The sequence below is a fragment of the Coregonus clupeaformis genome, chromosome 21, assembly GCF_020615455.1.
Source record: "Coregonus clupeaformis isolate EN_2021a chromosome 21, ASM2061545v1, whole genome shotgun sequence".
In the NCBI taxonomy this organism is placed as follows: domain Eukaryota; kingdom Metazoa; phylum Chordata; class Actinopteri; order Salmoniformes; family Salmonidae; genus Coregonus; species Coregonus clupeaformis.
The window spans coordinates 45575067-45587960 of record NC_059212.1 but is presented as its reverse complement, the minus strand read 5'-3'; the positions used below and the strand labels follow the sequence as shown (position 1 = coordinate 45587960).

Genomic DNA, 12894 nt, shown 5'->3' with positions numbered 1-12894 from the left:
CAGTGGAGACTAGAGTGTAGCCTGTTTACTAGATAGCCAGTGGAGACTAGAGTGTAGCCTGTTGGCCAGATAGCCAGTGGAGACTAGAGTGTAGCCTGTTTACCAGATAGCCAGTGGAGACTAGAGCCTGTTTACCAGATAGCCAGTGGAGACTAGAGTGTAGCCTGTTGGCCAGATAGCCAGTGGAGACTAGAGCCTGTTTACCAGATAGCCAGTGGAGACTAGAGCCTGTTTACCAGATAGCCAGTGGAGACTAGAGCCTGTTTATCAGATAGCCAGTGGAGACTAGAGCCTGTTTACCAGATAGCCAGTGGAGACTAGTGCCTGTTTACCAGATAGCCAGTGGAGACTAGAGCCTGTTTACCAGATAGCCAGTGGAGACTAGAGCTTGTTTACCAGATAGCCAGTGGAGACTAGAGCCTGTTTACCAGATAGCCAGTGGAGACTAGAGTGTAGCCTGTTGGCCAGATAGCCAGTGGAGACTAGAGTGTAGCCTGTTTGCCAGATAGCCAGTGGAGACTAGAGTGTAGCCTGTTTACCAGATAGCCAGTGGAGACTAGAGTGTAGCCTGTTTACCAGATAGCCAGTGGAGACTAGAGCCTGTATACCAGACAGCCAGTGGAGACTAGAGCCTGTTTACCAGATAGCCAGTGGAGACTAGAGCCTGTTTACCAGATAGCCAGTGGAGACTAGAGCCTGTTTACCAGATAGCCAGTGGAGACTAGAGCCTGTTTACCAGACAGCCAGTGGAGACTAGAGCCTGTTTACCAGATAGCCAGTGGAGACTAGAGCCTGTATACCAGGTAGCCAGTGGAGACTAGAGCCTGTTTACCAGATAGCCAGTGGAGACTAGAGCCTGTTTACCAAATAGCCAGTGGAGACTAGAGCCTATTTACCAGATAGCCAGTGGAGACTAGAATCTGTTTACCAGATAGCCAGTGGAGACTAGAGCCTGTTTACCAGATAGCCAGTGGAGACTAGAGCCTGTTTACCAGATAGCCAGTGGAGACTAGAGTGTAGCCTGTTTACCAGATAGCCAGTGGAGACTAGAGTGTAGCCTGTTGGCCAGAAAGCCAGTGGAGACTAGAGTGTAGCCTGTTTACCAGATAGCCAGTGGAGACTAGAGCCTGTTTACCAGATAGCCAGTGGAGACTAGAGTGTAGCCTGTTTACCAGACAGCCAGTGGAGACTAGAGTGTAGCCTGTTGGCCAGATAGCCAGTGGAGACTAGAGTGTAGCCTGTTGGCCAGACAGCCAGTGGAGACTAGAGGGTAGCCTGTTGGGCCAGATAGCCAGTGGAGACTAGAGTGTAGCCTGTTTACCAGATAGCCAGTGGAGACTAGAGTGTAGCCTGTTTACCAGATAGCCAGTGGAGACTAGAGCCTGTTTACCAGATAGCCAGTGGAGACTAGAGCCTGTTTACCAGATAGCCAGTGGAGACTAGAGTGTAGCCTGTTTACCAGAAAGCCAGTGGAGACTAGAGTGTAGCCTGTTGGCCAGATAGCCAGTGGAGACTAGAGTGTAGCCTGTTTACCAGATAGCCAGTGGAGACTAGAGCCTGTTTACCAGTTAGCCAGTGGAGACTAGAGTGTAGCCTGTATACCAGACAGCCAGTGGAGACTAGAGTGTAGCCTGTTGGCCAGATAGCCAGTGGAGACTAGAGTGTAGCCTGTTGGCCAGACAGCCAGTGGAGACTAGAGGGTAGCCTGTTGGCCAGATAGCCAGTGGAGACTAGAGTTAGCCTGTTTACCAGATAGCCAGTGGATACTAGAGTGTAGCCTGTTTACCAGATAGCCAGTGGAGACTAGAGCCTGTTTACCAGATAGCCAGTGGAGACTAGAGCCTGTTTACCAGATAGCCAGTGGAGACTAGAGCCTGTTTGCCAGATAGCCAGTGGAGACTAGAGTGTAGCCTGTTTGCCAGATAGCCAGTGGAGACTAGAGTGTAGCCTGTTTACCAGATAGCCAGTGGAGACTAGAGCCTGTTTACCAGATAGCCAGTGGAGACTAGAGCCTGTTTACCAGATAGCCAGTGGAGACTAGAGCCTGTTTACCAGATAGCCAGTGGAGACTAGAGTGTAGCCTGTTGGCCAGATAGCCAGTGGAGACTAGAGCGTAGCCTGTTTGCCAGATAGCCAGTGGAGACTAGAGTGTAGCCTGTTTACCAGATAGCCAGTGGAGACTAGAGTGTAGCCTGTTTACCAGATAGCCAGTGGAGACTAGAGCCTGTATACCAGACAGCCAGTGGAGACTAGAGCCTGTTTACCAGATAGCCAGTGGAGACTAGAGCCTGTTTACCAGATAGCCAGTGGAGACTAGAGCCTGTTTACCAGATAGCCAGTGGAGACTAGAGCCTGTTTACCAGACAGCCAGTGGAGACTAGAGCCTGTTTACCAGATAGCCAGTGGAGACTAGAGCCTGTATACCAGGTAGCCAGTGGAGACTAGAGCCTGTTTACCAGATAGCCAGTGGAGACTAGAGCCTGTTTACCAGATAGCCAGTGGAGACTAGAGCCTGTTTACCAGATAGCCAGTGGAGACTAGAATCTGTTTACCAGATAGCCAGTGGAGACTAGAGCCTGTTTACCAGATAGCCAGTGGAGACTAGAGCCTGTTTACCAGATAGCCAGTGGAGACTAGAGTGTAGCCTGTTTACCAGATAGCCAGTGGAGACTAGAGTGTAGCCTGTTGGCCAGATAGCCAGTGGAGACTAGAGTGTAGCCTGTTTACCAGATAGCCAGTGGAGACTAGAGCCTGTTTACCAGATAGCCAGTGGAGACTAGAGTGTAGCCTGTTGGCCAGATAGCCAGTGGAGACTAGAGCCTGTTTACCAGATAGCCAGTGGAGACTAGAGCCTGTTTACCAGATAGCCAGTGGAGACTAGAGCCTGTTTATCAGATAGCCAGTGGAGACTAGAGCCTGTTTACCAGATAGCCAGTGGAGACTAGTGCCTGTTTACCAGATAGCCAGTGGAGACTAGAGCCTGTTTACCAGATAGCCAGTGGAGACTAGAGCTTGTTTACCAGATAGCCAGTGGAGACTAGAGCCTGTTTACCAGATAGCCAGTGGAGACTAGAGTGTAGCCTGTTGGCCAGATAGCCAGTGGAGACTAGAGTGTAGCCTGTTTGCCAGATAGCCAGTGGAGACTAGAGTGTAGCCTGTTTACCAGATAGCCAGTGGAGACTAGAGTAGCCTGTTTACCAGATAGCCAGTGGAGACTAGAGCCTGTATACCAGACAGCCAGTGGAGACTAGAGCCTGTTTACCAGATAGCCAGTGGAGACTAGAGCCTGTTTACCAGATAGCCAGTGGAGACTAGAGCCTGTTTACCAGATAGCCAGTGGAGACTAGAGCCTGTTTACCAGACAGCCAGTGGAGACTAGAGCCTGTTTACCAGATAGCCAGTGGAGACTAGAGCCTGTATACCAGGTAGCCAGTGGAGACTAGAGCCTGTTTACCAGATAGCCAGTGGAGACTAGAGCCTGTTTACCAAATAGCCAGTGGAGACTAGAGCCTATTTACCAGATAGCCAGTGGAGACTAGAATCTGTTTACCAGATAGCCAGTGGAGACTAGAGCCTGTTTACCAGATAGCCAGTGGAGACTAGAGCCTGTTTACCAGATAGCCAGTGGAGACTAGAGTGTAGCCTGTTTACCAGATAGCCAGTGGAGACTAGAGTGTAGCCTGTTGGCCAGATAGCCAGTGGAGACTAGAGTGTAGCCTGTTTACCAGATAGCCAGTGGAGACTAGAGCCTGTTTACCAGATAGCCAGTGGAGACTAGAGTGTAGCCTGTTTACCAGACAGCCAGTGGAGACTAGAGTGTAGCCTGTTGGCCAGATAGCCAGTGGAGACTAGAGTGTAGCCTGTTGGCCAGACAGCCAGTGGAGACTAGAGGGTAGCCTGTTGGCCAGATAGCCAGTGGAGACTAGAGTGTAGCCTGTTTACCAGATAGCCAGTGGAGACTAGAGTGTAGCCTGTTTACCAGATAGCCAGTGGAGACTAGAGCCTGTTTACCAGATAGCCAGTGGAGACTAGAGCCTGTTTACCAGATAGCCAGTGGAGACTAGAGTGTAGCCTGTTTACCAGAAAGCCAGTGGAGACTAGAGTGTAGCCTGTTGGCCAGATAGCCAGTGGAGACTAGAGTGTAGCCTGTTTACCAGATAGCCAGTGGAGACTAGAGCCTGTTTACCAGTTAGCCAGTGGAGACTAGAGTGTAGCCTGTATACCAGACAGCCAGTGGAGACTAGAGTGTAGCCTGTTGGCCAGATAGCCAGTGGAGACTAGAGTGTAGCCTGTTGGCCAGACAGCCAGTGGAGACTAGAGGGTAGCCTGTTGGCCAGATAGCCAGTGGAGACTAGAGTGTAGCCTGTTTACCAGATAGCCAGTGGATACTAGAGTGTAGCCTGTTTACCAGATAGCCAGTGGAGACTAGAGCCTGTTTACCAGATAGCCAGTGGAGACTAGAGCCTGTTTACCAGATAGCCAGTGGAGACTAGAGCCTGTTTGCCAGATAGCCAGTGGAGACTAGAGTGTAGCCTGTTTGCCAGATAGCCAGTGGAGACTAGAGTGTAGCCTGTTTACCAGATAGCCAGTGCAGACTAGAGCCTGTTTACCAGATAGCCAGTGGAGACTAGAGCCTGTTTACCAGATAGCCAGTGGAGACTAGAGCCTGTTTACCAGATAGCCAGTGGAGACTAGAGTGTAGCCTGTTTGCCAGATAGCCAGTGGAGACTAGAGTGTAGCCTGTTGGCCAGATAGCCAGTGGAGACTAGAGTGTAGCCTGTTTGCCAGATAGCCAGTGGAGACTAGAGTGTAGCCTGTTTGCCAGATAGCCAGTGGAGACTAGAGTGTAGCCTGTTTACCAGATAGCCAGTGGAGACTAGAGTGTAGCCTGTTTGCCAGATAGCCAGTGGAGACTAGAGTGTAGCCTGTTTACCAGATAGCCAGTGGAGACTAGAGTGTAGCCTGTTTACCAGATAGCCAGTGGAGACTAGAGTGTAGCCTGTTTACCAGATAGCCAGTGGAGACTAGAGTGTAGCCTGTTTACCAGATAGCCAGTGGAGACTAGAGTGTAGCCTGTTTACCAGATAGCCAGTGGAGACTAGAGTGTAGCCTGTTTACCAGATAGCCAGTGGAGACTAGGAGGTAGCCTGTTTACCAGATAGCCAGTGGAGACTAGAGTGTAGCCTGTTTACCAGATAGCCAGTGGAGACTAGAGTGTAGCCTGTTTGCCAGATAGCCAGTGGAGACTAGAGTGTAGCCTGTTTACCAGATAGCCAGTGGAGACTAGAGTGTAGCCTGTTTACCAGATAGCCAGTGGAGACTAGAGTGTAGCCTGTTTGCCAGATAGCCAGTGGAGACTAGAGTGTAGCCTGTTTACCAGATAGCCAGTGGAGACTAGAGTGTAGCCTGTTTACCAGATAGCCAGTGGAGACTAGAGTGTAGCCTGTTTACCAGATAGCCAGTGGAGACTAGAGTGTAGCCTGTTTACCAGATAGCCAGTGGAGACTAGAGCCTGTTTACCATGTAGCCAGTGGATACTAGAGCCTGTTTACCAGATAGCCAGTGGAGACTAGAGCCTGTTTACCAGATAGCCAGTGGAGACTAGAGTGTAGCCTGTTTACCAGATAGCCAGTGGAGACTAGAGCCTGTTTACCAGATAGCCAGTGGAGACTAGAGTGTAGCCTGTTGGCCATGTAGCCTATAGACTGACCTTTAACTCACATTAGCTTTAGCTTTTTTCACTCTCTTAATGATCACGTCTAGACTGGGTAGTACAGGACTAGGGTAGTATGATTGTTAGACTGGGTAGTACAGGACTAGGGTAGTATGATTGTTAGACTGGGTAGTACAGGACTAGGGTAGTATGATTGTTAGACTGGGTAGTACAGGACTAGGGTAGTGTGATTGTTAGACTGGGTAGTATAGGACTAGGGTAGTATGATTGTTAGACTGGGTAGTACAGGACTAGGGTAGTATGATTGTTAGGGGTTACGGTACAGTATGTTGGTTTCAGTGTAGTCTTGAGAAGATTACATAGCTTTTAGTATGTATTACAACAACCATGTTATCTCTTAACGTTGGACATGGGTTGTGAGGCACGCAAGATGAAAGTAGAGAAATTAAGTATTGAAATGGTGCATAATGGAAAATATGAATGATGGATAAATCCTCTGAATTGGTGGTGAGGTCCCTTTTTATTTTTCCAGGTTTGAAGGGGCTACAGGACTGATTTATTGCAGCGTGTCTGTTGGCTGCTGTGAGGTCACTGACCTTCTTATCGTTCAGATTGGTCCTCTACTGTTGATCCACCAGCTTTATCCTGTGTCCCTGTGTCACTCTTCCCCTTCTGTGTCACTCTTTCACTCATCTCTCATCTCTCCTCTCTCATCTCTCTCCTCCCTCTCTCATCTCTCTCCTCTCTCTCTCTCTCCTCTCTCCTCTCTCCTCTCTCTCATCTCTCTCCTCCCTCTCTCCACTCTCTCATCTCTCTCCTCTCTCTCTCTCTCTCTCTCTCTCTCCTCTCTCCTCTCTCTCATCTCTCTCCTCCCTCTCTTCTCTCTCCTCCCTCTCTTCTTTCTCTCCTCTCTCTTCTCTCTCTCTCTCCTCTCTCCTCCCTCTCTTCTCTCTCTCCTCTCCCTTCTCTCTCTCTCTTCTCTCTCTCATCGCTCTCTTCTATCTCCTCCCTCTCTTTTCTCTCTCCTCCCTCTCTCTCTCTCTCTCTCTCTCCTCTCTCCTCTCTCCTCTCTCTCATCTCTCTCCTCCCTCTCTCCACTCTCTCATCTCTCTCTCTCTCTCTCTCTCTCTCTCTCTCTCTCCTCTCTCTCATCTCTCTCCCCCCTCTCTTCTCTCTCCTCCCTCTCTTCTTTCTCTCCTCTCTCTTCTCTCTCTCTCTCTCCTCTCTCCTCCCTCTCTTCTCTCTCTCTCTCCACTCTCTCCTCCCTCTCTTCTCTCTCCTCTCTCTATTCTCTCTCTCCTCTCTCTCCTCCCTCCTCTCTCTCTTCTCTCTCCTCCCTCTCTCCTCTCTCCTCTCTCTTCTCTCTCCTCTCTCTCTCCTCTCTCTCCACTCTCTGCTCCCTCTCTTCTCTCTCTCCACTCTCTCCTCCCTCTCTCTCTCTCTCTCTCTCTCTCTCTCTCTCTCCACTCTCTCTCTCTCTCTCTCTCTCTCTCTCTTTCTCTCTCCTACCTCTTCTCTCTCTCCTCCCTCTCTCCTCTCTCCTCCCTCTCTTCTCTCTCTCCTCTCTCTCCTCTCACTCCTCTCTCTCCCTCTTCTCTCCTCTCTCTTCTCTCTCCTCCCTCTCTTCTCTCTCCTCTCTCCTCTCTCTCTTCTCTCTCCTCTCTCTCCTCCCTCTCTCCTCCCTCTCTTCTCTCTCTCTCTCTCTCTCTCTCTCCTCTCTCCTCTCTCTCTTCTCTCTCCTCTCTCTCTTCTCTCTCCTCTCTCTCTTCTCTCTCTCCACTCTCTCCTCCCTCTCTCTCTCCTCTCTCTCCTCTCTCTTCTCTCTCCACTCTCTCTCTCTCTCTCTCCTCTCTCCTCTCTCTCCTCCCTCTCTCCTCTCTTCTCTCTCTCCTCTCTCTCCTCTCTCTCCCTCTTCTCTCCTCTCTCTCTTCTCTCTCCTCCCTCTCTTCTCTCTCTCCTCTCTCTCTCCTCCCTCTCTTCTCTCTCTCTCTCTTCTCTCTCTCTCTCTCCCCTCTCTTCTCTCTCTCCTCTCTCTCCTCTCTCTCTCTTCTCTCTCTTCTCTCTCTCTCTTCTCTCTCTCCTCTCTCTCTCCTCTCTCATCTCTCTCTGTTGGATACATATCTCTAACTTTGTCCCCCTCTTCTCTCTTCTCTCTCCTCTCTCACTCTGCTTCATACAGTATGTCTAATGTGAATTATTATGTGGATTATAATTCATGTACATTTTTGTAGGGGTTGATACAATTTATGTTAGGGCAAATCAAGTCTGAAAATGTAAAGTGGAAATAAGAAACTTTAGAAGCCTTTTTAAGCCTTGAATACACTACAAGTTCGCATTTCCTGCGGTACAGGAACATTCTCATCAACAAAACAGTGATCAAATGAAGATCCTCCATCTGTATCTCCCCCTCTCCTCTGTTCTGTCTATACCCTTTGCTGGTTCTAGAACCACACTGTCTTAGTAACCGCTCCCTGGGGACACTAACCCTGCTTGTCCCTGCGTGATGTAAGTTCCTGTTTTACTTCCTGTTTCTACAACCTCTAACCTCACGGCCAGGGTCACAGGGTCACCATGGACCCCTCCTCACCTCACCCCCGCCACCATCAGCCAATCACAGCATGCCTCACAGGTCAACAACGTCGGTGGAGTCAGTGGTATTGTAGCTGTGTTATTATTGTCATCATAACATCTGTCTGTGTAGATGTCTGCATGGGCTAATATGGTATTTAATATCTCCATGTTTTCAATCACAAATCAACTCTCAACTGATCCAAAGAGTCCTCCATTGTCTCCCCCATATGTCTGGTCCTACATCTTCTAGAGGTCAGAAGAACCATTTGTGTGGAATAAAGTTTCCCCAGTTTTCAGTTATATTAATACTGCTATTTACCATATCTAAACTAAAATAAACTAATTTAAAACAACTTTTTTGAAGTAACAAAATCTAGGGGGAATACAGGTGGCCAACTAAAAAGAAACAGAGAAAGATGACTCTTTTGGAGACATACAGTACACACGCCACAAGAACGGCTGGTGTTCTTCTGAGTGGACCTGTATGACCCAAGGTAGACTGTCTAATCTAACGTAACACCGTTGTATTTCCGATTAGGTCTTCTGACTGGTCTGTCTGTGTGCTGCGGCTGTTCTTGGATCTGTTGCTACTTTCCTCCTCCTCCTCTACAGTTTTCCTCACCATCCCTCTATCTCAAACTAACAACCTTTCTAAGCATCATCAATGAAGACGAATGAAGCGTGCATGCATGTGTTCTCACGGGTCGTGGGAACTTGTTTGACGTCTTGCTTGTGTCTCAAATTAATGGAATGTTCCAGTGGGTCATTGCTGCTAAACGTGGCTGCATGCTGAGTCGCTGTGGTGTTAACTGATATCAACATTGTGTGGTCAACATGCTGTTTTCACTGTGCAATCTCTGGTCAACCTCTAGTACACTTACATGGTGCATGCAAGGATGGCAGCGCTATCATTTGATGTCATGTACTGTCATTAAGTGGGTATGACCTACCTGTTGATTGATTGGTTAATTTATGGATTGATTGGTTCATGTTACAATATGCTTCTGAAAGTAGGCTAGAAAATAGGCTTCATGGCATCAGATCCAAGTAAAAATATTCAAATTATTTTTCATACTGTCCTTCTTGTCCATTATATCTGTCCATCATTGCATCTGTGGAGGCAGACACACTTTCCCACAATTCCTCCATCCTGGTTTTCTGTTTCCACCCCCTCATCTGTGTATTTATAGCAGAACTAGATGTAGCTGTGCAGTTTAGATTTCCCTCATTCATATGATACATAGAACCAGGAGAAAGTGAACTAATGTTAAACCAGAGCAGTGAAGTGGAGTAGCTGCACTAACTAACTAGCTCCTCCACATGGTGTTTCATCACACTGTAATTCCTCCACATGGTGTTTCATCAAACTGTAGTTCCCCCACCTGTTTCATCACACTGTAATTCCTCCACCTGTTTCATCACACTGTAGTTCCTCCACCTGTTTCATCACACTGTAGTTCCTCCACCTGTTTCATCACACTGTAGTTCCTCCATCTGTTTCATCACACTGTAGTTCCTCTACCTGTTTCATCACACTGTAGTTCCTCCACCTGTTTCATCACACTGTAGTTCCTCCACCTGTTTCATCACACTGTAGTTCCTCCACCTGTTTCATCACACTGTAATTCCTCCACCTGTTTCATCACACTGTAATTCCTCCACCTGTTTCATCACACTGTAGTTCCTCCACATGGTGTTTCATCACACTGTAGTTCCTCCACCTGTTTCATCACACTGTAATTCCTCCACCTGTTTCATCACACTGTAGTTCCTCCACCTGTTTCATCACACTGTAATTCCTCCACCTGTTTCATCACACAGTAATTCCTCCACATGGTGTTTCATCACACTGTAGTTCCTCCACATGGTGTTTCATCACACTGTAGTTCCTCCACCTGTTTCATCACACTGTAGTTCCTCCACCTGTTTCATCACACTGTAGTTCCTCCACCTGTTTCATCACACTGTAGTTCCTCCTCCTGTTTCATCACACTGTAGTTCCTCCACCTGTTTCATCACACTGTAGTTCCTCCACCTGTTTCATCACACTGTAGTTCCTCCACCTGTTTCATCACACTGTAGTTCCTCCACCTGTTTCATCACACTGTAGTTCCTCCACCTGTTTCATCACACTGTAATTCCTCCACCTGTTTCATCACACTGTAGTTCCTCCACCTGTTTCTTCACACTGTAGTTCCTCCACCTGTTTCATCACACTGTAGTTCCTCCACCTGTTTCTTCACACTGTAGTTCCTTCACCTGTTTCATCACACTGTAGTTCCTCCACGTGGTGTTTCATCACACTGTAGTTCCTCCACCTGTTTCTTCACACTGTAGTTCCTCCACCTGTTTCATCACACTGTAGTTCCTCCACCTGTTTCATCACACTGTAGTTCCTCCACCTGTTTCATCACACTGTAGTTCCTCCACCTGTTTCATCACACTGTAGTTCCTCCACGTGGTGTTTCATCACACTGTAGTTCCTCCACCTGTTTCATCACACTGTAGTTCCTCCACCTGTTTCATCACACTGTAGTTCCTCCACCTGTTTCATCACACTGTAGTTCCTCCACCTGTTTAATCACACTGTAGTTCCTCCACCTGTTTCATCACACTGTAGTTCCTTCACCTGTTTCATCACACTGTAATTCCTCCACATGGTGTTTCATCACACTGTAGTTCCTCCACCTGTTTCATCACACTGTAGTTCCTCTACCTGTTTCATCACACTGTAGTTCCTCCACCTGTTTCATCACACTGTAGTTCCTCCACCTGTTTCATCACACTGTAGTTCCTCCACCTGTTTCATCACACTGTAGTTCCTCCACCTGTTTCATCACACTGTAATTCCTCCACCTGTTTCATCACACTGTAGTTCCTCCACCTGTTTCATCACACTGTAGTTCCTCCACCTGTTTCATCACACTGTAGTTCCTCCACCTGTTTCATCACACTGTAGTTCCTCCACCTGATTCATCACACTGTAGTTCCTCCACCTGTTTCATCACACTGTAGTTCCTCCACCTGTTTCATCACACTGTAGTTCCTCCACCTGTTTCATCACACTGTAGTTCCTCCACCTGTTTCATCACACTGTAGTTCCTCCACCTGTTTCATCACACTGTAATTCCTCCACCTGTTTCATCACACTGTAGTTCCTCCACATGGTGTTTCATTACACTGTAGTTCCTCCACCTGTTTCATCACACTGTAGTTCCTCCACCTGTTTCATCACACTGTAGTTCCTCCACATGGTGTTTCATCACACTGTAATTCCTCCACCTGTTTCATCACACTGTAGTTCCTCCACCTGTTTCATCACACTGTAGTTCCTCCACCTGTTTCATCACACTGTAGTTCCTCCACCTGTTTCATCACACTGTAACAGCTACTTCCTCCTCTCCTGAAGGACCTCCCTCGCTCCCCGGTGGCTCCACCCCTGGAGTCGTGTTTCCTGCGTCCAGCGAGGCCAGCCAACCGCCGCCCCCCCTCCCGCTGGGCAGCCCACTACCCCTCCTCCTCCCCCCGAGGCTGGCGAGATGTCACAGAGCGGAGGTTCACCTTCCCCATGGTGACTGGAACCACCTGCATACTGGACCTGGACGAGACTGGACCAGCAGAATCATGACAGGAACCATCACCATACCCTTGTCCTCCTTAACTCCCTTTACCTGCTCTCCTCTCTTCCTCCACTCCTCTCTTCCTCCACTCCTCTCTTCCTCCTCTCCTCTCCTCTCCTCTCCTCCTCTCCTCTCCTCTCCTCTCCTCTCCTCTCCTCTCCTCTCCTCTCCTCTCTTCCTCCTCTCTTCCTCCTCTCCTCTCTTCCTCCTCTCCTCTCCTCTCCTCTCTTCCTCCACTCCTCTCTTCTCCTCCTCTTCTCCTCCTCTCCTCTCTTCTCCTCCTCTCCTCCTCTCCTCTCCCTCTCCTCCTCCTCTCCTCTCCTCTCCTCTCTCCTCTCCTCTCCTCTCTCTCCTCTCCTCCTCTCCTCTCCTCTCTTCCTCCTCTCCTCTCCTCTCTTCCTCCACTCCTCTCTTCTCCTCCCTACTCCTCCTCTCCTCTTCTCCTCCTCTCTCCTGCTCCATCCTCCCCTCCTGACCAGACAGGGTACCTCAGACCCCCCTCCCCCTCGTAGGGATTCATAGGGGGGATTTGTAACGGGGTTGAGGCCCTCTAGCACCAGCTCACCAACCAGGAACAACAAAGAACTGGAACTTAGAACTTAGAACTCCGGAATGAAAAGAACCTGGATAAGTACTGTAATAACAACAACAATGACATCATCAAAATATTACCATCAGATGTGCCTGTACTTGATTTACTCATGATGTGTGTATATATATATGTATGCAATACATACATGTACATATATATATATAATTTTCAGATGTTGAGAGAAAACTATAAAAACGTTATTATAATACTTGTACGAACATAAAGGTTTACACATTTTCTGTTGGTTTACGTTATTATTTATTTTATTTTTTGTTTATTTCACATATACATATCATTTGTTATATTCTGTGCTATGTAAATACTCTTAAACTATTTTCTTATTAAGTTGAACATATCTTATGTTACTGTTCGTTCCTTCGAAGCTTGAAGTCAGACTACTCAGTTGTATTTGTAGAATAAACAAACAAACGTTAAGA

At 48.1% G+C, this 12894-nt stretch overlaps 1 protein-coding gene across 1 annotated transcript in view; it reads left to right on the top strand.

Moving 5' to 3' along the window:
- Positions 1–11969, top strand: part of LOC121534513 (microtubule cross-linking factor 1-like) — a 179070-nt gene extending 167101 nt beyond the window's left edge. Inside the window, exon 19 of the mRNA XM_045206049.1 lies at positions 11655–11969. Within this exon, the coding sequence (XP_045061984.1) occupies positions 11655–11873 (219 nt within the window). The 3' untranslated portion in view covers positions 11874–11969. The remainder of the gene's footprint in view (positions 1–11654) is intronic.
- Positions 11970–12894: the final 925 nt, after the last annotated feature.